The 26,581-nt window shown below is 45.9% G+C and overlaps 1 protein-coding gene across 1 annotated transcript in view; it reads left to right on the top strand.

Annotated features, from left to right (window-relative positions):
* SEC14L1 (SEC14 like lipid binding 1) overlaps window positions 1-17,824 on the top strand; it is a 44,093-nt gene extending 26,269 nt beyond the window's left edge. The window contains exons 5-16 of the mRNA XM_048075965.2: window positions 820-948; window positions 1,203-1,437; window positions 2,160-2,269; window positions 3,053-3,242; window positions 6,131-6,219; window positions 7,281-7,351; window positions 8,996-9,167; window positions 9,486-9,620; window positions 12,338-12,472; window positions 12,952-13,203; window positions 14,200-14,378; window positions 14,989-17,824. Of these exons, the coding sequence (XP_047931922.2) occupies window positions 820-948; window positions 1,203-1,437; window positions 2,160-2,269; window positions 3,053-3,242; window positions 6,131-6,219; window positions 7,281-7,351; window positions 8,996-9,167; window positions 9,486-9,620; window positions 12,338-12,472; window positions 12,952-13,203; window positions 14,200-14,378; window positions 14,989-15,094 (1,803 nt within the window). The 3' untranslated portion in view covers window positions 15,095-17,824. The remainder of the gene's footprint in view (window positions 1-819; window positions 949-1,202; window positions 1,438-2,159; window positions 2,270-3,052; window positions 3,243-6,130; window positions 6,220-7,280; window positions 7,352-8,995; window positions 9,168-9,485; window positions 9,621-12,337; window positions 12,473-12,951; window positions 13,204-14,199; window positions 14,379-14,988) is intronic.
* The last annotated feature ends 8,757 nt before the right edge of the window (window positions 17,825-26,581 follow it).

The following is a 26,581-nucleotide window of genomic DNA, read 5'->3' as shown; positions in this document are numbered from 1 at the left end:
CTGTTCTAGGCAGTTCTAGCATGTTCTGAGGTGGAGGGGGAACCTTAGGGTGCCAGGACAGCTGCATACTCAGAAATCCAGGGTGCCATGATGTTTCTTTATAACAGTGAGTTCTGAGCCCAGACGGGATTGCTATGTAAGTTATGAAGACAGTTGGGAGTGCTCTAAATTTAAAAAGGCAAGAAAGTAGCAAAGGCCTCCCTGATAGTTTATTCAGCTGTGAAACAAATGAGAAGTTTACAGTTCTTCTGTAGCATTGTCACAGCAGAACAAAGTTAAATGATTTTCTGTCTACAAAATACCGAGGTACTTAGTAGGTTAAAGAGGGAACAACTTGTTGTGGTATGTCAGTTGCAAACATGTCTAGACTGCAGTGCTGGAGAAATATGTACACTGTACTCACTGCACTCTTGAAGCTAGCTGGCCGTGGTCTATCACTCCAACCTGCAGCAGCAGCAAGTTCACTGGACAGTGAACTCTGTTCCACTGATACACTACAGTTGCAGCCCATATCTACAATGAGATACTGTTAATTGTGTAAATGTGCAAGTCCTTTGTGCACTAGTATTTTCCAACGCTCCCATTGCTTGTTAAGACAATGTGCTGTGCTAGCTATGGGACTGCAGGAGGGCTTCTCAGCTTTTTGTTCTTTAGTGTTGGCTTTTCTGATCTGTGTTTTGCAAATGAAGCAACAGGCTGCAAATTCTTCTTGCGTGTGTTTGGTTATATGAACCTGAAAGAGAAGAGAGAGTCATTTCAAATATTTTGAGGAAAAAGAATACCAAATACTAAGTTGTATGATCTCCTTTTAACTAATAGGTTCATCCAGACAACGAAGACTGGACCTGTTTTGAACAGTCAGCAAGTCTGGATATAAAATCTTTTTTTGGTTTTGAAAGCACAGTGGAAAAGATTGCCATGAAGCAGTACACCAGCAATATTAAAAAGGTGAGCTTGCAGTTGTGAAGGAGGTGCCTGGCTCTAAGTTACCAAAAGATAATGTAGCTGCTGCTAAGTAACAGGCTGCTGTGGTCAAAAAGCTGGGCTGTTTACTCTTTAGCCTAGGGCAGTACGTGTGTGCGAGTCTGTATTTGGAAGTGGAATCTTTAGAGATGCCTGGCCGCTAAATGTGTTTACAGCCCGATCTTTTCAGTGTCTAAATGAGTATTTTTAGTAGCTGAAATAAAGTCTTCTTTTTGAAGGGAAAGGAAATAATAGAGTACTACCTGAAGCAGCTGGAGGAAGAAGGAATAACCTTTGTTCCTCGTTGGACTCCCCCCGTTGCATGTAAATTGGAGAGCAGCACGTCTCACACAAGACGGCCAGTTTCACCTGCTATTAATATACCAGACTCTGCCACAAAGGAGGGCTTGAACAATAAGGAGAACCTCAACACCTCAAGCAGCCCCTCCGAGCCTACAGCAGGAACACCCGATGGTATGGTTGTTTGCCTTGTTTTAGTGGGATTCTTTGTAATGTAGAGGCTCTTAGTGCAGTGCTGCTTCTCCTGGGCAGCTGAAAACTTACACGTCAGCTACTTGTTTGGTAACATATAAAGTTACTGCTTGCGAAGCAGTGACCTGTGAGAGAGCTTGAATAGCTGTTATCAGCTGGTCTTTTTAGTGAGTGAAGTTCAGAGGAGTGGAGAAACTTTTCTCTTTGCTGTTCATTAGGTTGCAAATCAGTAGCCTATTTCTTGCCCAGAAACTCAGGGGTGGGTGTAACTATAGAAATAATGGGGAGGGAATGGCTGAAGCTTCCCTGGTCACAGTCTTCTGATGTTATCATCTTTCCCCTGTCAGTAAGGGAATTTGGAAAAATTCTTGTACTGGAAGATTTAGGTCAAAGCTTCTTTAAGTATTTCCGGAAGAAGCATGCCCTATACTTGCTGTGAATAGACAAATCTGAATATACTTTGAAAATGCTTTTGCAAATGTCTGGTTTTACTCCTTTCTTAGTTGCAGAACGAAAATTAATCTTCCCAGTTTCACATTAAGATAGCTGTGTATGTTGCTTTGCTCATCTTTTCATTGATTCAAAGAAACCTTATTCAACTCTGCACAGAACTTCTCTGCCTCAGATATCAGCATATAAAATCATTTGCTGCTTTGACTCGGTTGCTTCAGGACCACTCTAATCACATGTTCATCTCCTTTTAGACAAGCTAGATGCAGACTACATCAAGCGGTATCTGGGTGACTTGACCCCAATGCAGGAAAGCTGCCTCATTCGACTGAGACAGTGGCTTCAGGAGACACACAAGGGCAAGGTAAGCTACTGTTGGTCTCTTGTGGCTCTATCTCAGTATGTGAGATGCAAGGTGGACCTCATAAAACATCACGCCAAACCTCACATGGCTAACTAGTTGTGGTAAGTGGCCTTCCATACTCAGAACAAAGTACCTAAATTAAGTCTTTACAGTGGTAATTGAATTTTATTGCTATTGTCCATCTGACTTTGCGTGCTGAGGTGCTTAAATGATTATTGTGACTGCCTCCTATAATGTCAAGAATCCAGCACAGGGGAATACCATCAGTTTTACAGGTCTTCCTCATTCTAGAACAACCTTATTTTTACATCTGTTTGTTTTGGCCAAACATATTCATATATATATATGTGCAAGGGAAGCAACATGGCCTGTTAAAACACTGAGAGCAAGTCTGAGGGTTTTCCAGTGGCTTGTGATTTGAGCATGTGTCACAGTTTCCAGGCCTTCCTGTTACGTAGCAATGAAATACAGTCTGTGTTTCATCCCTAGATTCATTTAAATTGGCCTGAATTAGTATGGTCACACAAGTGTAAATCATTGTTAGAGTTCCTGGAATCTTTATATCCCTCAAATGAAGGTAGTTGCAATATGTGACAGGGTTTATGTTTTTATTGCAAGAAAGACTGATTTTCCTGAGTAACTTCCAGTGTTACATACCATCCTCTTGTGTTGGCACTAGGCTACACCTTTTTCAGCTTCTATTGTTCATTCTTTTCGCCTTGTTTCAGACCTTGAATACAAAGTTGTGTTGTTTGTTTTTTGTTTCATTTTTGTTTTTAATAGATCCCAAAGGATGAGCACATTTTAAGATTCCTGCGTGCCCGGGACTTCAACATTGATAAAGCAAGAGAGATCCTTTGCCAATCTTTGACATGGCGCAAGCAGCACCAGGTAGACTATATTTTAGACACTTGGAATCCTCCTCAAGTACTCCAGGATTACTATGCAGGAGGCTGGCATCACCATGACAAAGGTATGCTCTATCCTGTGGATACTGAACAGCCTTTTCATGTTCCAAATTAAAGGTGCTGGTTGTTCCTCTGTTAGCTAGAGCTGGCTAGAAAGCTGGGTAGAAGTTCTCAGTTATTGTGTACTAAACACATTAAAATTGATGTTGCCAGCTCCTTAGTTGGTGGCAGCATACTTTTAGGTCCTAATCTGTCTGACAAATACCAGCATATTTAACTCTGTGAAGAGCTCTGCTATGCCAGTAGCTTTAAAAAGTTGCACTTCTATACCGCTCTAAGATGCTTAGAAGGGTGTTATGCAAATACTGACTTCCCTTCCAGTGATTAAAAGATGTTTGTAAATAAGTGTAAATAAGTTGGATAAGTCTTCTGATGTCATAAGTGAATACTTATTTGTCATTACAATCAGCTTAATGATGAGAAGTGCCGAAAGACCAAATAGAGCAGGTTTATTTACGAAGGGAAGAAGCTTAGTTAAATTCACTTCGTATGGTGAGGCACAGCCAGATCTTTAAAACATGGATGAGTGTGCCTAATATGCTCCCCTGTCCCTCAGCTTGCTTTATCGTGCAGTCGTCTTGTTGCTAATACATGCACAGAAATGAAACATTTTGGAATTCACTGCTTGAGGCAAGCTGGGCTCTTTAGATACGGAAATGGTCTCTTACTGTGAGCTATCTGTGTTCTGATTTAGTCCGTTCCCCACTAGGCACTATTGTTTCTGCGAGCTCTTCCTGTTACAAGGAAGAGGACAGGAAGCTGGCTGCGCTAGTGGCCAGGAGACAGGGAGGGCACAGCAGTTTAACTGCTGTAATGCTGACAAGCTTGAATGGCTCTTCCTGTTGCTGGGTTTGACTGAGAAAGTGGAAAATAACAATATGATTATAAAGACTGTAGGGAAAAGGATTGTGAATGCTTTCTCCCTTTCTGTCCGTTCCTTGTCCTTACTTTCCAAAGACGACTTCTGTCAGTAGCACATAGCAGGTTCCTGCCAGTGAGTAGAAGGGTGCAGAATGCAACAGAGTCATTTAACGTTTTTCTGGGAAGTTCTTCAGTCTTATTGTGAGCTTCATGAGCCCCTCTCTTCCCCCACAGTTCCTTTGGTCTCTTCTGTGCCATGCCCTCAAGTATAGCAGTTGTCACTAGTGGAAACAGAGAATTTCAAAACCGAACAATTCTCTATAATTTAAATTTTTGCAGTGGGTAGGTTCTTTTTTTAAACCCTCTATTCCAGTATTGCTCCTTTCATAAGCTCCTTTCCTCCCACATAAGCAAAATGTGCCAAACTGAAGCTGGCTGAATTTTGTATAGATTTTAGCACTAAAGCAAAGGCAGCAGTGGTATATAGCGTGCTGTCTCAAATGAGCTGTTAATGCGAAAGAATAAAAGTTATTTTGGCTTGCAGTTAGCATGGTTTTCTTTATATCCGAGTGGCTTTTAGTTTGTCAAGAGTGCTTCAGTCAAATGGTTATTTTAAATCACAAAGCTCAAATGAAAATAAAATATACAGTGAAAATGCAGCACTGTCAATTGAGACTTTCCTTCATGTGTCATTTGACTGGAGGAGGGTTAATGAACTATTTGGTTTTGCATGCGTGTGCATCTGTGGGGGAGTGAGACCCGCAATGAACTTTAATAGCACTTTTTGTTCAGTGTTTCAGACGCTAAACAATACATTCCAAGATAAGAGTGTGCTGATGTTAAAATAATATTGTCTTTTAGACCATCTGATAAAATACAAAAGACTCCATGAACTTGCATATGAGGGTAGTGTCCTTGCGAAATAAATAACCTTGTTTGACTCTGCAAATCTTTTTTTTATTTTTAAATAGTGCATCCTGACAGGGTCTTTCCTTGTCTCCCAAAGGACTTGAGGATAATTTGCTATCTCTCTTTGCAGTTCTTGGAGGGAAGTGAAGCTAAGCAGACATCAGAATGGCAGAAGACATTTTATTTTATTTTATTTTTGTGTTTTAGCACATTAAGTTTTATAAGATGATGATTATTTAGCTTGTGTGCTAGAACAGGTGGAGCAAAGCTTAACAAATACATCACAGCTTTGGGAGGAGGATGGAAACTATTTCAGACAACTAGCTTCTATTATGCAGAACCAGAAATGCAAGCTTTTGTTCCCAGATTCACCTAATGCAGTTGTTAAGCTTAATGCCTTTGTATCCTGGGTCAGTGTCAGGATACCCTGGTGTGTGGCAAGAGTACTGCAGAAAGGCAAGTCTTTGAATGCAGAGTGTCATCTGAAGCTGGTATCTGGAGCAGAGTCTGTTCTCACCAGACTTAAACTGCATAAGTGAAGCTGCAGGCTGTGTGCCAGTTCCACATAATATGTAATGACATAGCTGAAAGGTGCGACTTCAGCAAATACTGCAGGAAGTGTGGGAGTTAACGCTTTGTTTCATTAACTCTCAGCACTTAGTGTAGCTACTTGCCCAAAAACGGTCCTGTAAGCTATCCTGAACTTTCATCCTTTGTTGCAACTCTTTAGTTACGCTAATAGACTAAAGTTGTTCCTTTATCTTAGCTGTGCTGGAAGGTAAGCATAGTCCTGTGTCTTTAATTGTGTGTACCAAGATCTATAACTGTACTTGCTGAAGTCCTTTGGACTTTCCTTGTAGATAGGGTAGCTATTTTTGCATCAAGACATCTCCATTAAACTTTTGCAGTTCACATACAGGTAATCTTGTGGTGTAGCTGGACAAGGTAAAGATTATATTGCCATCTGTTCCAGTTACTCCCTCTTTCACCTGTACAGCGGAGTTTGAACTGACTATGATTTGTTTCCATTTGGATTTTTAGCATAAAGCAAGTTCACTCAATTTTATTTATTATTGTAAAAATAAGGGTTATGTTGATTTATTTTTTATTTTTTGTTATTCAGATGGTCGCCCGCTGTATGTGCTGAGATTGGGACAGATGGATACCAAAGGCTTAGTGCGAGCTCTTGGGGAAGAGGCCTTGCTTCGATACGTAAGTATTTTTGGAGCCAGCAAGTTGCTAACAATGTGATATTTTCATTTAGAAATTTCCTTCTCTGCCAGAACATTCATCACACTGGATATTTTGATGTACTCTGTGGCCGTCTGTTTTCGGTTTGAATACATCTGAAAGCTCCTGGTAGCTGGTCTTCTGCATTCTTTCCAACTGCAAACTGATGGCGGAAAGGCGTAGTTCTTGGCAGCTCCTGTCGTTGTTGGTTAGCATTTTCACAGATTCTTCTGCAGTTTGTGCACTGCTTTGAACTTCAGTCTCTGCATTTGTGCAGAAGAGAAAGTGCCATGTTCAGATTTTTCAAGCCTGTGTACCAAGGATAAAGATAACTTATTTTTAAAGAAAAAGTACTTTTTTGCAGTGTTGCCCTCTCTAAAGGCAGCACTCAGACTGTTATTGTGGATCTGCTCAGTTTCCAAGCAGAAAGCTGGCAGAATTCCAGGTTTTCAATAATTTTTTTTCCTCCAAGTAATGATGGTCGTGGCCGTAGTAACTACTAGGGGTTGAATTCTACTTTTTCTCTTCCAGTAGCTTTTCGAGGCACATATTAAGTTTTACTTGTTTGCCCTAGTTTTGTTTCAAGGTTACTTTCTATGACTGAAAGGGACTTTAATTTCTGAGTAAATAGGAAATCAAAGCTTAAAGGGATAGAAGTGTAGTGAGGTTTCTTGTCTGTATCATTCCTGGGTCTCAGTTTTCAAGAGGATCTTGTTTACATGTTCCAAGTTTTAAGGAAAGGCATATTTATTTTTCAGCAAGATCAACTGATGGGGTAAATATAGTGATTTCTAGTTCATTCTTTGGAAAAAGCTGATGCCAAGTTATCGGATAGAGCTCTCTATTCAAGATGAGGGATCTTAGATTTTTTTCTGTTTTTATTCTGTGTAATCTTTCTGAAAATCAGTCATTGTAAGTCTCTCGTAATACTTTTTTCGCTTTGAGCTTGTAGTTTTAATTAGGCTTCAGTTAAGAATGTTTTTTTCTTTATCCTACCTATTGAGTTTTAGATTCTTCTCTAAACAGCACGTTTTCTTGGACAGGTTCTTTCTATAAATGAAGAAGGACTGAGGCGATGTGAAGAGAACACAAAAGTATTTGGCAGACCAATAAGGTAAAATACATCAATTAGATCTCTTCAAGGATTACCAGGTGTCACTGTGGTGGGAGAGTAGGGGGTGTACAGGACAAAACATCGTGCAATATCACCCGGCTGAGGCCAATTTATTAAATAGACCAAGCAAAGGGTAGGGTGTGTGTCTCACGTGCAGATATAATCACAGTTACAGTTAACTGAGACCTCCCCCAATTACCACTTGAGTGAATTGGCATGGTCAAGCCTGAGGGAAACACAACACTTGCTCCAGCAGTCATGCCCATAATGGTTCTACACGAAGTATTCTGTTTCTGCACACTGTTGGAAGTCTGCAAAGCAATGCAGCCCACTCCCCATCTCTGATTCTGGGGAATTTTATAGCCAGATGTTGGTACAGGCTGCCAGTAAGGTCAGGCTATGATAATATCACGGTGTAACCTTTCCAGTAGTTTCAGGTATTGTTTTCATGTCACTTTTTGATCCATGGTCCATACCAAGGATCATTACTCTCAATTCTTGTTTGCATTCTTCTGTCAGCCACGATTCATTATATGCAGTTATTCAACTATTGATCAAGGTAAGGTTGTGAGGCTCCAGTGAAACCTACAGTTTAGTTTTCCACATGCTTGCATGACTTCATGTAAAGTTGAGCCAAAAATGGCTTGCTATCCCATCTTTAAGTCATTTTAGGGGTCACTTAGGAGAGCAGTAACTGCAAAGTGGATTTAAGGGTGTGGAATGAATGCAGGACTTGGCCCTGAAATGAAACTGTATTTCTTGAACTCTTTTCAATTTCTGACTCTCTCCCTTAATCTGTAAAGGTTCAGGGATGCATGGTATGTCTGCTTATCTTTTCTTGCTTAAGAACTTGCTGTGCTAGCTCTCAGTGAGAAATAAAATCCAAGAGGTAGGTTTCATGTGTATGACTGTGGACTTGTGCTGTCTACTGAATTTTCATTTGTAGAAGCAGTCCTGAAGGACTACATATTAGATGTTTAAAGTGAAACAAAGAAGTGCTTGCTGTTTCATAGAAACCTTGTGCATCATTTCATGGATGCTGTCTGGTGCAGCACAGCTGTAAATCTTGAGTCCGTGCCCAGGGTGAGATGGAGCTTGGAAAATAACTAAAGCATATGCTGAATCTTGGTATTTAGTATTAAGAACACATCTGTTCCTATGGAAAAAGCTGCCCATCCTGAGATCTGATAACAGAATTAGCTTTGAGCTGTAATGGCACTCCTACTGTACTGTCTTAGTAGGAAATCAGCACCCAGAATGTTAGATTGTGTCATAGCAGCATGGCCACTTAGTTGATTTCCCAATAAAAGCAATGGTTTAACATTTGGGCTGACTGTTGACAGCACTGTGTATTGGCTTCATGTTAGCCTTCACCTGGAATTTGAAATGTCTGGGGAGATGTGCATGATGTGCAAAGTGATCATTGCACATACTCTATAAGTATGATTGGCATGCTGTACATTTCCATCCTAAGAATTTAAAACTCCAGTGTGAACAGTTAGTACAAAACACAGAGGTAAACTAGAGGAAATCAAAGTATACGGTGGAGTCCACACATTTCAAATCACTGGATATGTGCATACGACAGGAGAATTTTGATGCCACTGAGATTTTTTTTTTCCTTTTCATCTCTCTGAAATTTAGCTCTTGGACCTGTCTAGTAGATCTAGAAGGCTTGAACATGCGGCATTTATGGCGACCTGGTGTCAAAGCATTGCTGAGAATCATTGAGGTGGTTGAAGCTAATTACCCTGAGACTTTGGGTCGTCTTCTTATCCTGAGAGCGCCTCGAGTATTTCCAGTTCTTTGGACACTGGTATGTTTGTAATTCAAGGTCTTTCACAGCTCTCTCAGTACACTGCTACACACTCGTAGTTTGTAAAAGCACTTCAGAAATCAGACTTTATAAGCAGGAAATGTTAACGTTTGGGTATGTATCTTTTGTGGGATTCCTGGAATGGATTAAAAAACCGTACCTAAGAACTTGCTTATATAGTCGATTAATTTAGCTTCTTTATAACGTGAATTTTGCATAACAAGGATGGTAACACTTAATACAAACTGATCCTTCTAAATTTACTCAAGAAAAATTTGGGAACCTGATCTATTCTGTTTTTTTTTTCTTTGTTTATAGGTTAGTCCATTCATTGATGACAACACTAGAAAGAAATTCCTTATTTATGCTGGAAATGACTACCAGGGTCCTGGGGGACTGCTGGATTACATTGATAAAGAAATTATCCCTGATTTCCTTGGTGGAGAGTGCATGGTATGAATTTAAATTAGTGCATATAGCAACTTATTTGTGGATTTTATTTTTTTTCCCCTCACTCCTCTGAACAAAGAAGCCTAGAAGCACAGAATGATACCTAGCAAAGTCTGGGGTGCAGTCTTTTCTCTGCTATGTTTAATTTTTGGGGGAGCTATGACGCAGGATTCCAGGGTTGGCGTTTTCTTCTGGATGCACTTTCAAAGGAGAAATACAGTACTACTTTTACAGCAATTCTCAAATAACTAGCAAAATAGCTAGGCACAGTTAAAATGCACAGTGTCCGCTACCTGTCAAGTTAAAGTACATATGGTAGCACAGCAGCGAGCAAGAAGAGGATTGTGTTCCTCGATGCATTAAGGATGATCGTAGAGCGGACCTTATGGATGACCCAGGTTGAAAAGCTTGGTGTACGGTGTTTCACTGTTTTCAGCAATCTCAGGGTGGCAGGAGGTTTTAGGCAGATTGAAGAATATAAACTGCTGTCTAAAAACCCCTTACTATTAAATATGCTACAAGTTTCCAAAATATTTTAAATCTTTGCCTTCATTTTTAAAGTATCTCCAATAATCCATAAACCATAAATCCATAAATGTAACTTTTAAACTCTTCAGTTTTGATGCTTGTATTCTTGTTCTGTTGCTGTTGGTTCTGGTCAGAATTCAAAGGGAAGTCTTTGAAGAGGAGAACTGAATTATGAGCTTAGAGTCACAGCGGGTGACTAAACCATTGTGTTATCACAGTTCTCAAGCTTAGCATTTGTTGTGTGATACATAGGTGCCTGGAGCTGTGCGTGGTTCTGTTCTTTGCATCTTTCTGAAGGCATAAGATGCAGTAATAGATCCATCTTTTATTGCCTCTTTTTCATGGCAGCAAGATGAAAGGTTAGCAATATCCAATATGCTGGACTGTACCATTTGATGGTCTGCCCCACCCCCTGATCTCAAATGCTCTGGACATTCAGTAGCATCAGTGTTACATTATCTTCACCAGTCTGATAGACCAGCAAGATCTCTGTTGTCACCATCAGTGACCATGTGATACCAGTGATTCAGCATGTCAGAATGATACTGCTTGTCCCTGTAAGAGCTGTTTGTTCTTATTCTCACTTAACTATGCATCTGTAGTGGTCTTAACTGTCCAAGAAAAGTTGATGGTCAAAAAAGATTCCCATGTACATGATCCCACTTGAAAGTATCTCATTCTGACTACCAGGCTTCATTGGCCAGCGTCATCACCAACTAATCAGAAGAGTGTGTGACCTAAAAGAACGTACTGATACCATGAGGAGCCTGAGGAAACAAGTGGCACATCTGCTAGTAGGGTTTAACAGACAGCTGGGACTCACACGTGTGATACATGGGGATCTGTGTTGCCCACAACAAACTGAAACGTTAGTTTTACTGTGTTGTACTGTAATTTCCCAATCCCTTGTCACGTACCTTAATAGCTGCATCCTGCCTAGACTATAGGCATCTATCAAATCCATCAATTTAACATCTCAATGGTAAAAAAGTTTTTTTCCCTTTGTAATGTTTCTGACAATGCAGACTTGCTGGTGCGACTGAGGTGTAGAAATGCAACTTAGTCATTTTCTGGAGCTTCCATTACAGTGACGCTTAGATTTTATTTTATTTTTTAACTCAGCTGTATTAAAACACGGTCATTTCAGGCTTGCTTTTTAAGCCCCTGTTACATTTTCTACATTAATTTCTGTACTATTCTTGAACACGTATCTAGTTCTGTTCAAATCCAGCCTCATTATAATGGAGTACTGCTAGATGTTTTAGAATAGACCATGTGTTTATCTTCAGTGGGCTGCTTTATACAGCAGCAGTAACTTTCAACTGAGAGAGTTTGTACCATCTAATTCAGAGCTTGAGAAGCTGGCAAAATCCACTGCTTAAGTAAGCAAAAGTGAACGTTACCAGAAAGCAAATTGCTACAATACTTCCTGCTGGTCACAGACAATAACAGGGTCTTTTTTCTTCTTTTCTTTACTTCTGGATGTTTGAACAAAACTGATTTCTCAAAGGTCCTTTCAGTTCTCTTATGTAGTTCAGTTCTTCTGCCCCAAACTTCTGCTGCCCCAAACACTTCTGTGGAACCTATTCCTGTAGACAGTTGTTGAACTTCATTGCTGGAGACTTCTTAAAAAAAAAAAAAAAAGTTTGCTTAGGGAAGTTGTGTAACCAGTTCCAGTACTCAGCTGAAGACAGCTGTAGCTTGAAAACTGTTAACTTCCTCACTGCATTATCCTTTCACCTGTTCGGGAACTTACCGTATCTCCCCTCCATCTTAAGTCCTTGAATTTAGCTACGCCATTTCCTTTAGGTCTCTGCAGGCGATATTTTTTAGACTTTGAGTCACTATTGCCACTTTTCTCATGATCCTTAAGTGGCTCGTGTCTGTCTTCAGTATAGGGCATAGCATTCGCACAGTCATTTTCTGCAATAGTGGCTCTTGTGTATGAAGAAGATCTGTTCCTCTGGTGTCTGGGTCTGCAAACTCATGCAAACTAGATCACTTATTTTAGTAGCTTGTGTAAAATACATATATGTGATGCACAAGCTGTAAAATTGCTTTCAAATTCTGTTCGTATCTCATTCTTCAAAATACTTGCTGACTGTGAGTTTTTGTTTCTGCAACTAGCAGGCAGTATGACGGTGAGTGGATGTACAGAGGGGATACTTTTTAATGACTATTTATGCTTTCAGTGCGAAGTACCAGAGGGTGGGCTGGTTCCCAAGTCCCTCTACCGGACAGCAGAAGAGTTGGAAAATGAAGACATAAAGCTCTGGACTGAAACAATCTACCAGTCTGCAAGTGTCTTCAAAGGAGCTCCACATGAGGTATGATTGCAGCCTTACCCTTCTTTTCTTTCATCTCAACCCTCTGCTTTGGAGTCTGTCTCTTGGTCTGAAAATGGTTTAGAAGTTGATTGTTCAGTTGCTCTGCTTTCAGCTTGTTCTTTTATAGTTCTGATACGTAACGATGCTTTAACAGCTGAAGTTTCTGACCATTTCTGGTATCATCTCGTCGCCCTTTAGAGAATATCATTGCTTAGAAGGACATAGACTTCAGTGGAATGAATAACAAAGACAAATGATATTCTCCGAAGCAACTTGAGACCTTCTGAAGGTCATGTGTTAAAATAAGGACACTCCATCAGGAGAAAAGTGATTTAGAATGATTTAGAAAAGATATTTAGAATGCCTTTTAATAGTCTAAATTAAGACCAGTAATACAAAGTTCTGTTCTTTTCTGGTAAGAGTTTCTGTCTTTAGTGAGCAAACTTCTGTTGTCTAATACAACTTCTCTCCTGTCTCAGGTTCTCATTCAGATTGTGGATGCTTCATCGGTGATCACATGGGATTTTGATGTGTGCAAAGGCGACATTGTTTTTAACATCTTTCATTCCAAGAGAGCCCCACAGCCTCCTAAAAAGGACTCTCTGGGAGCTCACAGTATTACATCTCCTGGTGGGAACAATGTCCAGCTGATAGACAAAGTCTGGCAATTGGGGCGTGATTACAGTATGGTGGAGTCTCCTCTTATCTGCAAAGAAGGGGAAAGCGTGCAGGTAAGCCCGCCAAATCCTTGTGTGGGAGCAGATGGAAGCCAGCTCCAAAACTAGACGTTCTAATTCACAAATGTTATTGATGACTGAGTGGTGATTCAGCTCCGGATTGTCTGCTTGCTTTTGGCCGACATTTCAGCTTCTGTTCCTGGCTGCACGCTTCATGGAAAGGGGACAGTATTTACATGGGATCTGATGCGAGGGGAGGTTGCATCAGTCTGGTGGTGATAGGGAAGCTACCTGGAACACAGTGCGCGTGCAGAAAGTAGCAAGACATGCTATTTTCTGAAACAGTCTGTGTTTGAAGAATATCATAGTGTCTTACCTCAGTAAGGAGAGAAGTCTGGAATTTAAGATTGAGCTCTGTGTGTGTCTGTAACAGGCACGTTAGGGAGGTCCCTATGGCCAAGGGTCCTAAAAAGTTGTGTTTTTTTATGGCATTTGCAACTTCATGGTTAATTATGAAATATGCTATTACGTGCAGCATGTTTACAATCACAATCTGCCACTGCTATTCTCTTTGACTTGAAATAAGAGTTGAACAGCCTTTGATAAAGGTACTCCTCTAAATGATCTAGTTGGAAGTGTTAAACTTCAGAAATATGGGCAGTGACTTTTTGAACTGCTCTTTCTCTGAAGCAGGACTCTTGACGGCTCTATTCACAGTCTCAAAGGACAGCCATTGAAGAAAATAAATGGGAGAAAAGGTTATTGTTTTAAACAAGAACTTTGTACTTTGTGTCCATAAATACTAGCCCTTGACACTGGAAAAAAGGAGGAGGAACCTCTGGTGTTCTGTTACAACTTCTATAAGTATATTGTGTGGGGAAAGCCCAGCTGAACAGCACTGCCAGTTGGCTGATGAGCTGCAATACTGGTATTGAGGAAAAAAACTGTGAGCATATAGGCAGTGTTTCTAAGCATGGAAAAGAAATTTCGACTCTACAAATCTTTGTGTTAACAAAGTTTATTTTCAATTTTGGCTGTGGCTGCATCTAGGGATCGCATGTGACCAGGTGGCCTGGCTTCTATATTCTCCAGTGGAAATTTCATAGCATGCCTGCCTGTGCTACAACCAACCTGCCTCGTGTGGATGATGTACTAGCATCTCTACAGGTCTCCTCTCACAAATGTAAAGTGATGTACTATACAGAAGTGATAGGATCTGAAGATTTCAGGTATGTCTAGCCAAGGGATCATAAAGGTCAGCCAGTGTAGAAGAACCTTTCTGATACAGGCTCTCCCTTGCTACACTTAGAATATCAAGCTAGCATCAAGTTCACTTAAATACAAGTAAATTGTAAAGACTTGTACTTTTTAATGGAGTGTCATTAGTTTATAAATAAAGCTAGATAACTATTTGTAGGCCTCAAAAAAAAAGTCCAACCAATATTGGCAATGGGGGCGACTAATGTCAAAAAGGGGTTAATTAGTTCTCATTCTAATCATCATTGGTTACTTTGCTCTTCTTTGAAAGTACTGTGCGGGTTGTAGGGCTTGGCAGGTCATCATGCAGAAATGGATGCAACTCAAAATGGAATTGAGTCAGTTCAGTTGTCTGCCAATCGATATACCTGCTGAAACTCAGTCTATTTGAATAGCACGTGGTTTTTGCAAGAAGGTTTTCTGGTGTCCCCATTATCTTATGTGGTAATGCAGGAAAGCATGTAAACCAAAGTTGTTATTTGCTTGTTTTTCAGTATGCAAAGAAATACTATGTATATACAATGCAGAAATCAAAGTCATTGTGTATTCTGAAGTGTAAAACTACTTTGTTTTTTATTGCAGAGGATCTATGACCAGCCTTGAATCAAGCCACAGTGGATTCTCCCAGCTCAGTGCTGCCACCACCTCTTCCAGCCAGTCCCATTCCAGCTCCATGATTTCCAGGTAGTGCCACAACAGATGAAAAGCAAATGGATGAGATGGCTGGACCCTCGTCTGTGGCAGCTGACTGCAATACAAGTGGCAATTGTGCAAAAAAAGAAAAAAAAAAAATCCTACCCCACAGAAAGCCTTTTATAGATAGTAAAGTAGCTGTTCAAATTTTAAACTTAGTGTTTTTGGTCCTTGTTAGATCCAACAGCTTGTCTCTTAACTCTAACCCTTTTTCCTAACTCAGCCATAAATATTTTTGCAAGTGTGCTTGCACAAATCCTAACTCTGAACACAAGGGCTCTCTTGGAAGGAAAAATGATCTGTACATCAGTTAAGATAATTTTTTTAATTGTGTAAATGTTAAAAAAAAAAAAAGCAAAAAAGAGAAAAACCCTACCAAAAATTCTCAATAGTGCATTAGAAATCGACTGCAAGTCTCCTGTCAGGACATTCCTTGCCATCTTATGAAATCCCCTGTGATCTTCCAGTGCTGCAAACTGTTCTCCCATTGCCACTAAGCGATGTCCGAGACAAAGAAAAGCAGTTGCCAGATACTTGACTTTGTGAGTCCATTTTTTTCAAGGCATGCCCACAGAGTTGTGGACAGGCTGTAAACACTAATACCTTTTGTATGAGCACATTTTTGGGGAATTTGAGCTCTGGGTATTGATGGGTTAAAGCAATTCATTCTTTCCTTGGATTTGCGCTTGAAGCACCGTGGAGAGAGAGGCAGAGAGCAGGCTCTCCCTCACTGATCCCGAACTGGCCTGAGGATTTGTTCCCAGTTCTGTGCTGAAGCTTCACTCCACTTTCTTAGTACACTCCCCATGAATTGATCTTGCTGCGACTTTGCTGTTACCAGGAATTTCTGCAGAGTTTAAGCTTGCTTCTTAAATCAGTCAAGAGGAGGTATGGCTTACATCCTTCCGGTGCACTTTTCAGTCCCTCTTGCCTCCTATCCTTCTCTGTGTATGTCAGAAATAGAGCACTTTAGTTCTAAGCAGCGGAAGCTTTAAAGCAGGCAGGGTGCATGGGGATCTTCACTCTAAGTGATACAGTAGAAGACACTCAAAGTGGTGCCTGCTCAGCGATTTTCACCATTGCTACTGCGAGTGATGAATTGCCATGTTGGATTTTGTCCCTATTCTACCCAGGCCCAAGCAATCCTACTTGAACTCTTTTTGTTGAAGTTGGTTCAGGTATTCTTCCACTTTGGGCCCTCTCTCCCAAGCACAGCAAAAGGCACAGAAGACTGAAGTGCTGAGCAAGGGGCTGTCAGCAGACAGCTACAAACCATACCTGGTAGTGGAGCCAAGATTTCAGTGTGGAATGCAGCAGGATTTGCGTTGTTTAGACCCTGCCTGGTTTGTCCGTTTTAGAGCTAAACTATCCATCTGGGCAAAAAGGAGCTTCTCTGCTGTGAAGTCCTTGCTAGAAAGCTGGACGGCCTCTATTAACTCTTGAGGAGTTAGCACTGTCGTGGTTAAGTGGTAGAGGAGCTTGCTAAGGTCTTGCTCTTTCAAAACAGAACCCGCTTAAGATACTGGATATCCTGCCTGAGGAAAGCTGGTTCAGTATAATTTTTATTTCTATTTTTTTATAACTGCAAAGCTTCCGAGAGGCAGGTTACTAATTTCTAACTAGAAGCACCTCGCCTGCAGACCAGTTCTGGCTGCGGAACCTGGCAGATAGAGCTGACAAAGAAGTATTTTAGCAACAGATTCAGAGGTGTTGAGAGGCCAGTCTCCTTATACTGAACCGAGATGGTCAATTTTGTCCCTTTTAGACTTAGAAGTTGAAGATGGAGGTTAGACTGTCACCGAGTCTGCCAAAGTGTGCTGTTGTGTGAGACAGGCCACCACTTCGGTGTCAAACAGCTCCCACCCAGTGTCTGCGCAGCAGACAGAACAGCATGCTGTGGTTCTGTTCGTAGGAGCTGTCTGTCTAGGAGGAACACAGCTTGCTGAAGAGGTGGTTTGATGCTTGATGTGCAGGAGCCAGAATTCCCAGGCTGAGGGAAGCGAGTGCAGCAGGTGGCACTGTGAGGCTAACAAAGACACTCACAGCTCTCTGCAAGTGGCACTTTCCATTTACCAGGCTGTGAGGGTTGAAGATGGTCCCCTTTCTTTCTTTCTTTCCTCTCTCTCCTCTCTCTCTCTCTCTCTCTCTCTCTCTCAGATGGCGATTTTGCTGACAACTGTAAGGAAACTGCTTCACTCAACACTCCATATCTCTCCAGAGGTGTCTGGCTTTGTAGACCTTTTTGTTGCAGTCACTTTCCAAGTCTGAAGATCTGTTTTGTTTTTCACTTGAGCTGGCTCAAAAGTGGCACTTCGGGTTTTTCCAGCTGTAAATCTTAACACTCCTTTTAGAGCTCAAAGCACATGACAGCACAAATAGCTGGGGGGGGATAAAATCCCAGAAAACCAGTAGTTTATCCTCCTCTAAGCAAAGTGCTCTGGCAATATGACTTGATCATTACAGTCTGACTAATTAATTTCCCATATCCTCGTCTTTTCTTGTGTGATATTATTGTTCTTCTTGCTTCTCTCAGCCAACGACTTCTGTTGGCTTTTTTCCTGTTACCAGTGTCCTTCTGCACTTACCTGTCTGTACTCATGAACTGCATATCAAATTCTGTAAATGTTTTGTATACATAATACCTCATTCTTGGTAATAAAACACAGATAGTCTTTAAAAGATTTTTTTATTGTTATCAATAATAAATGTGAACTGTTTGGAAAAAGGGGTCAGGCTCTTTATTCCATTCAGCTGGATGCAAAGCTTCCTGGTCGTTCAATGTGCTGTTACGGGAGACAGGAGGCTCTCTGTGTCTGTGGTGCAGCTTCAGCAAAGCAGCCTGTCTTTGTTGGGAATAGAAACCTGAGAAGTAAAAGGAAATGCGGTTTTAGGGGGAAAACTGCCCCTGTTGGGCACTTCCTTGTCACGTTACAACAAAACCTTATCATCCCAACAGTGCACATGTACGCAGGTGCACATGCTTTGTTTTTTACTAGTCTGTGAATAGCCAAAAGGAACAAAACACTGCTGGAAAAGTCTTCAGGTAGCCCTAAAAGAGAAAGGGTTTTCATGCTTTTACAGATTATATGATGACTTTATAGTCCTTCATCCCCGTTTGAAAGGGAGCTCCAGCCTCAGCTGAGCTGCTCGCAGCAGCGTCCGTTGTGGAGTGTTATGTGTATTATGTAAAAGGCTTTCACCGGCAAGCTTAGCGCAGCAGGGGTACAAATACGTGCATTTCATTTGCCCTTTGTGCAGGCTGAAATGGGGCTGGTCACCTGAACCAGCAAGTGCAATAATTCTTTCTTCTTCCACATGCTGATTTCTTTTTAACCACTGTCTGTGCCGTAGACTTCTTGGCAGAATAGATGGCTGAATCTTGCCCTAGGTGGAGCGTGTACTGTCCTGGGAAAAGTTGAGCGGTCTTAGTGCAGGCACAGCTGCCTGAGCAGTAAAACTGCCCATAAATCCTGCTCTTTCCGATCGCACCGAGCTCTCCAGCATTTGCCTTGGTGTGGCGCTTGGGGAGAGGAACCTTTAAAGGTGAGCATTCAGCTGCACCGCTCTGTGGTTTAGGTTGGCTGATGCAGCTGCTAGTAGGGTGTGAAGGTTGGGAGTTTCTTCTAACTGAAATTAACAATATAAAGGTACAATAATTTTTTCTCGTTTAAGAATAAGCAAGCTGATCCACAGAGCTCCCCATATGGGGTTTGATGCTGCACCGTTCCAGGATCGAGGCGTGTAGCACAAGGAAGGTGGGCTCCGTGGTGGCTCACATCCTCATCGGCTGCCTCCGCCACTGATGCCTTTTGGGTGGGAGGCCGAGACAATCACATGTGAGGAGTTACTTTTTTTTTCATTGGTAGACAAAGCTTTAGCTATTTTTAAAACAGGAGCCAATAAATGTCAGGCTGTGGTTTTTATAACTGCTGCAGTTGGAGCGGTGGCTGAAACATCCATTTATGGTTGGTCTTTCAGCTTTTGTCCAAGCTATAAAGTTTCTAAAATGAGAATCTTTTAACTGGTTGTGGAGGTCTGTCAGCAAGACCAGATGGCTGCCTGACCTACTTAAAGTTTTAACGTGGCCAATGTTTTTATGCCAGCGCATAATGATAATGGACTGGCTTACTGCTGCTCTGGACATTCCTAAATACAAAAGCCCTTGAAAAGACATCATAGAAGAGGGCGGCTTCACCTGCTCAGCAGTGCTATGCCCAGGGAGGCAATGGAAAAGCTGCCAAATTTCCTCTCTTGAAACAGCAATTAAGACAGAGAGCCTCAGACGTTGTTTGAGCTGAGCAGGTTATAACAGAGTGGGCTTGCTGGACCACTCACCTTTCCCATCGCTTTTGCAGGGCAGCCTGATTCTGGTGCTTGGTGAAGGTAGGTTAAAGCGAAGGGAAAAAGGAAAAATCCCTGCTAGCACGCACAAGGCATGTGGAGCCCTCGCTGTGGTGGTGCTTGCTGTGGGAACAGGCACCACGGTGTGTTTTGGGGCCAAGGGGGTGCTCAATGCTTCCACCCCTGCAGTACAGCCTCACCTCATGCCCAAGGGACAGCACCAGGGCTGCCTCCTCCCCACCACGTTTAGCAACATGCCATCATCTCCTGCACAAGTTATTTAAGGCAGCCAACGCCAATTTTCCGCCCTGTATTGAAAGTGTTTGGGGGGAAGGTGTGAGGCTGGTGCAGCGTGCAGCAGCCAGGAAAGCTGCTTCCCGGGGGTGGTTTAGTGCTTCCAGGAGAGAAAAATCATATGCCTGCAGTGTTAGGGGTTTGGCTGTCTTCCAAAAGTCATTAAGATCCAGCACAATTCAGGCATTTCTTATAAAAAAAAAGAAAAAAAGAAAAGAAAAAAAGAAAATTGCTATGTGAGGATGTGAGAAGATTTTTTTTTTTCTTTGTTAACTAATTCTGTTCTAGGAAGGTCAGACAGTGAGAAATCAACGGTCGGTATTTTCTAGGTTCTTTTGTTTTTCTTTCATCTCCCCTACGAGTGACGCTGAATCCATCCCACGCTGTGCTTTAAGCTTTGGTCCCTCAGGTGGCAACTGGCACCCCTGGGCCCAAGGGGAGCAGGGCAGGGCCCCTGGCTTGCGGCTGTTGCTGAATCCGATTTATCCCTCTCATCCGTGCTCGCTGGGCCTTCGGAGACGGGGCTGCTGCTGACCCACTTTGGCAGAGCAGCAAAGTCCCCGAGGAGCCTGCGCTGGTGCCAGTGAGGGCGCAGAGCTGAGCCTCCCCCAGCCCCTCCTGGCTTCAGAAACGAGCAAAGGGAGAAATCCCGCTCAGCTCTGGTGTGTTCTCAGGCTCCCGAAGAGCAGTGGGACCGAGGTCATGGGGTGGCCTGAATGGGGTACGCACATCCCTGTGATCCCCGCTGCGATGGGCTGAACCCTGAAAGGTGCCGGTGCGGCCCTGGGGGCTCCGGGATCCCAAAGTGCCCAGTGTGGGGCTTGGGGTGCCGCGGCTGGGGGCCCATGCCTGAGGAGCGTGGCTTTAAGTGGGAAAGAGGAGGGGAAAGGGAAAAGGGGAAAGGAAGGGAAAAGGGGAGAGGAGAGGAAAAGGGGAAAGTAGAGGGGGAAAAAAGGGTAAGAAGAGGGGAGAGAAAGGGAAAAGAAAAAATGAAGGAAAAGAAAAAGGGGAAAAAATGGTTAAAAAAAAAAAAAAAAGAAGAAAAAGAGTAAGACAAAGGAAAAAAAATGGAAAAAGGAAAGAAGAAGGAAGCAGGCAGAAAGAGGAGCTCACACGTTCTGCACCCCTTGCCCTGCCGCTGCCCAGCAGCGCACAGAGCGCCGGCAGCCGGAGCCTCGGCCCCGGGCTCTTCCCCTTCCCCGGCCCTGCCCGGTCCTGCCCGGCCCCGGGCCCGTCTCTGGCCCCGGCCCCGGTCTCGTCCCGCTGGGCCCGGCGGCGGCAGGCGGCGAGGCCCCGCCAGGGGGTGCCCGCGGCCTGCGCCCGGCCCGCGAGGCCCCGGTGCGGGGCTGGGGCCTCGATGCGGGCACCCCGCGGTGCCCGGGGGCTGAGGGGGGCTGAGGGGGGCTGAGGGGGTCCGGGCCCGGCCCCCTCACCTCGAGTTAGCCGCAGGGCTCCGGGCAGGGCGGAGGAACAGGGCAGTGGAAAAATCAGGGAGGTTTTGGCCCCTCTGGAGCACGGGGTGCTGCTGCCAGCTGCACCCAGCACACACACACAGGGATTTGGGGTGTCTTTGGGTGGTTCTGGGCTCACTGCCCTCCCGTCCCCTCAGCTCCCTCCTCAGCCGCTGCTTCTGGCCCTCGCTGCATGTAAACCCCCGGGGACCCCGCAGTGACGCTTGTGGGGTCAAGCCCAAGCGATTCCACCAGGGCCAGAGACTGACTGTGGTACAGCACGACATAGCTCTGATGTCGGGTTGCTCCAAAGTCACCCTCTGGTTTCCCAGTTTAGTGCATAAACTCTCATTTTAAGGAAATACTTCTTTAAAATAAAAGAAATTGGACTTTATCTTGCTGTGAATTCATTCAGCTTGGAGAGCTACAACAACATGGCCGTGTAGTCCTCGTCCCTCCACACCAGACCTCGTTGGGCTGCTTGCAGACTCCCTGGTGCCGGGGATGATCCAGAAAGCAGCATTTTGGGCAGCTCGAGTCTGCCCTGCCCCTGCTTCTGTCCCCGCCTGCTGCCTGGCACACTTAGCACTGAGCCACAACCCCAGCACTCACTTCTCCAGAGCCAGGAGAGGCTGTCCTTCAGCACCTGCGCTTAGCATTAAAATAAATAACTGTACACACACCCTGGTCACAGGGCTAGCCGAGTTCAGCTCTGAAGAGGTTAATTAGCGCTCTTTCCAATAAATGAATTTCTATGCTTTATATCAAGCACAGCTGTTTAGCACGGGAAGACCAGCCTCTGCCAATTAATACTGGTGAGCGAACACACCTAACCGCGTGCCCTTTGACTGACGCTATAATTCATGCACAGCGACACATCATTATCAGCAATAAACCAGCCCCGATCGGGGCTGGGTGTCTGCTTCTTCTCAGCCCCGTTGTCAGGAGCAGACAGACAGCGAGAGAGCAATTCTGTCCCGGCGGTGCTGCAGGGCTGCTCAACGCCGGGCGCTTGGACAGCCAACGGAGCAAAGCCCCGCACCTGAAGCCGGGGCAAACCAAAGACGCTGGCTCCAGCCAGCACGTGAAGGTTTCCCTTCTCCAACTGCGTGGGCACAGCGGGACATCAGGGGCTGCTGCTTGGTTGCCACCTTCTCAGCCCCACACACTTTGTCCTGGTGGCCCCGGCTATGGGGGGTGTCCCCAGGGTGGTGTGTGCCGACCTCCTGCTCCCTGCACACCGGGGGCCCCATCCCGTGGTCCTGAGCTCATCTCAGCATCACCCCACTGCACAGCACCATCTCTCCAGCATCACAACCCCTCCTCAGCCCTTCTGCATCCAGCACAGGACACCCAGCGTGGAGGGAGCCGCTAGGAAATGTCTGCACACTCTGCAACCCATCTGGGATCGGGGGGCACCCCCACACGTGTACTTTGGGGGGCCCCCATCAGCAAGAATGTGCTTGTGGGCAGGAGCAAGCAGGCACCAGTCAGCACTTCGAGATTCACCTCATTAGCGCCGCTAATTTTTCATTTTTGCATAGGGGAACACACCCCGTGCAGAAAGGCAAACAGCGCCCGGCGAGCGGTTCCCATGGTGAGGCCCAAGTCCAGCCGCTGGCTGTGAGCACCCCGTGCAGCAGCGCTGCTGCAGCCCCTGCACGCCTGTCCTCCCCCCCGCCCCAAAACAAAATATAGAGCCTGGAAGGGACAAAAAAGAAGATGCTTCTCTATGTGTTTTTCCTTTTGCATGCTTCTTTTTCTTACTATAATGCGCTGCCTCTTCCTGGAGGTGTTAAAGAGCAGCAAGGGGGCTGAAGGGCTCCTGGAGCCAAACCATGCTGGGCAGAGCAAGCAGGGCACGACTTGCTGGTCCTGGGCAGGTGCCTCACGGCCCCGAGGCGATGGGCAGAGTGTGACCACGTCCCCGGTGAAGCCCCTGTTATCTCCGGCAGGCTGGAGAGGCCAAACACCGCTGTTTTATCTGACCGTGGCCCCGGTCGAACTGCAAAGCCCATCTGCCTCTTGTGCAGAGGCCGTGCGCTGCCTGGCGAACGCAGCTGTAAATGCGGCTGTTTAATTGATTGCTCTTGCTCCAGCGGATTTCCCTGAAATCCCTCACTGCTGCGTGATTGATCTGTTTCATAACAGCTCCCAGAAACCTTTCCCTGTTACAGCTTGTACATGGGGAGCTTCTCAGGGCTCATTTCCTCGCCCTCTTATTCCTCAGCTGTGCTGGGCACACCGGTGCCGCCCCTGCAGGGACGGGGGCTGCTGGTGGAGACCCACGAGGATGGGTTTCTGGGCCAGGATGCAGAGCCTGCTGCCTGCTGGGTGCTGTTTGGCCACTGATACCTGCTCGACCCAGGCACTGCTCACCCAAAATGGAGCAGATATGGGGTGGGGTGGCCCTGCAGGACAACAGCCCCCATTGCCATGCCGGACCCAACCAAAGCAGGTGTCTCAAAGGATGGATGTGGACCTCTGAGAGCTTCTGGGGCAGCCCCTGCCCTAGAGAGGGGCCAGCTGCAGCCTCCTCTGCATGGTTTTCCCTTGAAAAAACATATTTTCCTGAGCAAGGGAAAGGCCAATCTATCTGCCAGACTGTTTCATCAGCCCCTCCGCAGTAATCTCGCTAAGGAGCTGGCTGCGTGCCTCGCCTTTGTTTCTGAAGATCAAATAGGACACACTTGCATGATAGCACTGATGCCTTGAGCCAGCTCCGGGCAGCCACGGCTGCCTGTGTTTGTTTGTCCTTCACGAGAATTAAAAGCAGCAGCAGAAGATGGCTGCGTGCTCTCTGGGGGCCGGATCCATCCCCCGGCTGTGGGAAGCAAGGCAGCAGCGCTGGGAAAATGGGCTCCACGCTGCGCCATCCTCCTCCTCCTCCTTCCCAAGCACGGGCTTGGGCTGTGCAGAGCTCCCCATGCCGGCAGGCTGGCAGCGGCTGCACTAAGCAAGTCTCTTTGAAGATGTTTAATGCTCTGCTGTGCCACAAAGAGAAATAAACCCGTTTTCTGCCTGCCTTTCTGCCTCTCTCCCGAGACCTACATGCTGTTCAGGCTCCCGAGGAACTGCAAGGCACAGGGAGGAGGGAAGACGGGCAAACACCGTGTACTGGGACAAGCAGGGGTGAGCAGGAGCCTTCCTCCCGGGATGCCCGGGGCAGGCATGAGGCAGACTTGTGCAGGGCGTCCCCAGGTCCGAGCATCTTGTTATAAACTGACCCTGCAGGGCCTCACCGGGACTTCAGCAGGCACCCTCAGAGTGCATGTGGCACCTCACATCCCCCTGGCACAGCCAAAGTGGTGTCCCCGTGTCCAGTACCCAGCAAAAACAGCACACCCAATGCAGACCGGTCTGCTCTGGGACCAGTAAGGCACTGGTGTGAAGGCGGCTGGCCCAGTTACCCCTCCTGGTGCTGTGGAGGCTGGCCTGTAGGACCTCCGACCAGCAGGACACCAGGCACGGAGCAAGCACATCTCCAAGGGCTTCCCCTTGGGGACCTGGTGTGCTTGGAGAACAGCCCCCAGCCTCTGCAAGCAGACACTGAGAAACCCTTTGAAATGAGGGCCAAAACCCCATCGGGCACACTGCTACTGGTGGGCACTGTGTGTGTACTGGTCTGTTACTGGTCCAGGTCCCTCCCCCAGCCACCTGCTGGGATCCCCAGCTCTTGCAGGGCTCCGTTCGGGGACAGCCCCGTGCCCCGGCTGGCCCCAAGAGCCCCTTGGTGGCCACTGGGGGCTGCTGAGGCCAGTGGGAGCTGGAGGGGGTGCAGCAGAGAGGGGCAGAGCTTGGAAACGGTGACCCCAAAAACTCACAACCCAGCAGGTGAACACGGGGCAAGGAGCCGAGCTGCTGCCTTAACGGCACAAGCTTCAGTCTCCTGGTTCAGGGAGGGCAAACTCATAAATTTTGCCTGTTTGTGCTTTGCAGTTGCACAGAAAACGCTGCCAGAAATGTGCTGAAAGCCCTGGCTGGGGGCAGGGAGGACACAAATCTGCAGCCAGCATGGGGCAGAGGTGCCTGCTGGCAAGTTTCAGCCCCCATGTTGAGAGTTCTCTGACCTCCTGCAGACCCTCTGTGCAAGGAGCCAGCGTGGCCATGGAGGAGAAGGCTTCATAATGCCCCATAAACTGCAAAATCCCATGGGCTCCTGCAGCAAAGCAGCCGTCAGCCCCGAAGCTACATCCCTGGCCAGGCAGAGGTAAAGCCCTCTGCAGCTCTTCATGCTGAGCCTCCTTGGTGGGAGAGGACAGAAGAGAGGCCTTCAAACGTGAGCAGAAGCGATGCCTTCAAACGTGAGCTTTGCGAGGCCAGCACGGCGCAGCCGGCCGTGCCAGGTCACCCCACGCCGCTGGCCCTCGTTACACAGATCTAGGACAAGCAGCCTCCTTTGTTTTCTCCTCTCTGGGCATCACAAGAGGTCTGGGTTTGTAGGACGGCAGCTTGGGAACAGTAACTCACCGTAGGCTTATTTTGTCTTCATGCTGGAGTCTTCGTGGAGATGTCAGCTGCCAGAACGTGTCAGTTCTGCTTCACGGGACTGCCTTGGCGTTTTGTGGACACGACAAAGAGACAAGGCACTGCACCCCTGGAGGAACGCTGCGGTCTGGATGGTTTCGTTAATAAACAAGCGTGAGCTGGGCTGGGCTGAGTCGGGGTGACTCTGAATGGGGCACGGACATCGGAGGTGGCCATGGAGGGGGGACACTGGTAGGACCACCACCAGCCCGCAGAGCAGACGATGCTCAAACATCAAACAGGTCCAGGAGGAGAAAGCTGGGGGAGAGGAGAGGAGATGCTCGACCACGGGCAGGGCTGCGGGGGTCCTGCTGCAGAGCACGGCTCAAGGCAGGGGGTGGCAGCTCCTTGGCCCCAGCACAGCAATGAATCCCCGTGGGGGAGCAGCCTGAGCACCCCGGGGACCTCGTGGAGGATCTGGAGCGTGATGCCCTTCACCGAAGGCAAAGCTCAGGGTGCTGCAGCTCTGCGTCACAGGCGGTGGCTTCGGGGGGACACATCCTGCCCACGTCCTGATTTACAGCGATCCGTGGCACATCGCCCAGGGAAATGAGTGCCTGGAGCAGGCACTGGGGCTCTGCTACGGTTATGGGGAGATGCGAATGACAGAGACTGCGGGGCTTTCGGCAATGAAGTTGCATGTCAGAGTGTTTCTGACTTGTATTGCTCTCTTCCAGACATTCTTATATTTTTAGATATGCCCTTATAAGGGCCTTAGTTATGTTTTTCCCCCGCTGACCATGCCAAACTGTGCAGGGACTGGGGGTGCCCAGTGAGCAGGAGGGCTGCTGTGTGCTGTTTGGCAATGGCAAGCCACACAGTGACCCAGCAGGGCACGTCTGCCAGGTACCAGCATGTGCATTTTGCAC

Source organism: Anser cygnoides, chromosome 19 (assembly GCF_040182565.1).
Source record: "Anser cygnoides isolate HZ-2024a breed goose chromosome 19, Taihu_goose_T2T_genome, whole genome shotgun sequence".
Classification (NCBI taxonomy): Eukaryota; Metazoa; Chordata; class Aves; order Anseriformes; family Anatidae; genus Anser; species Anser cygnoides.
Note: the sequence above shows the minus strand (reverse complement) of the source record. Positions and strands in the feature narration are given on the sequence as shown.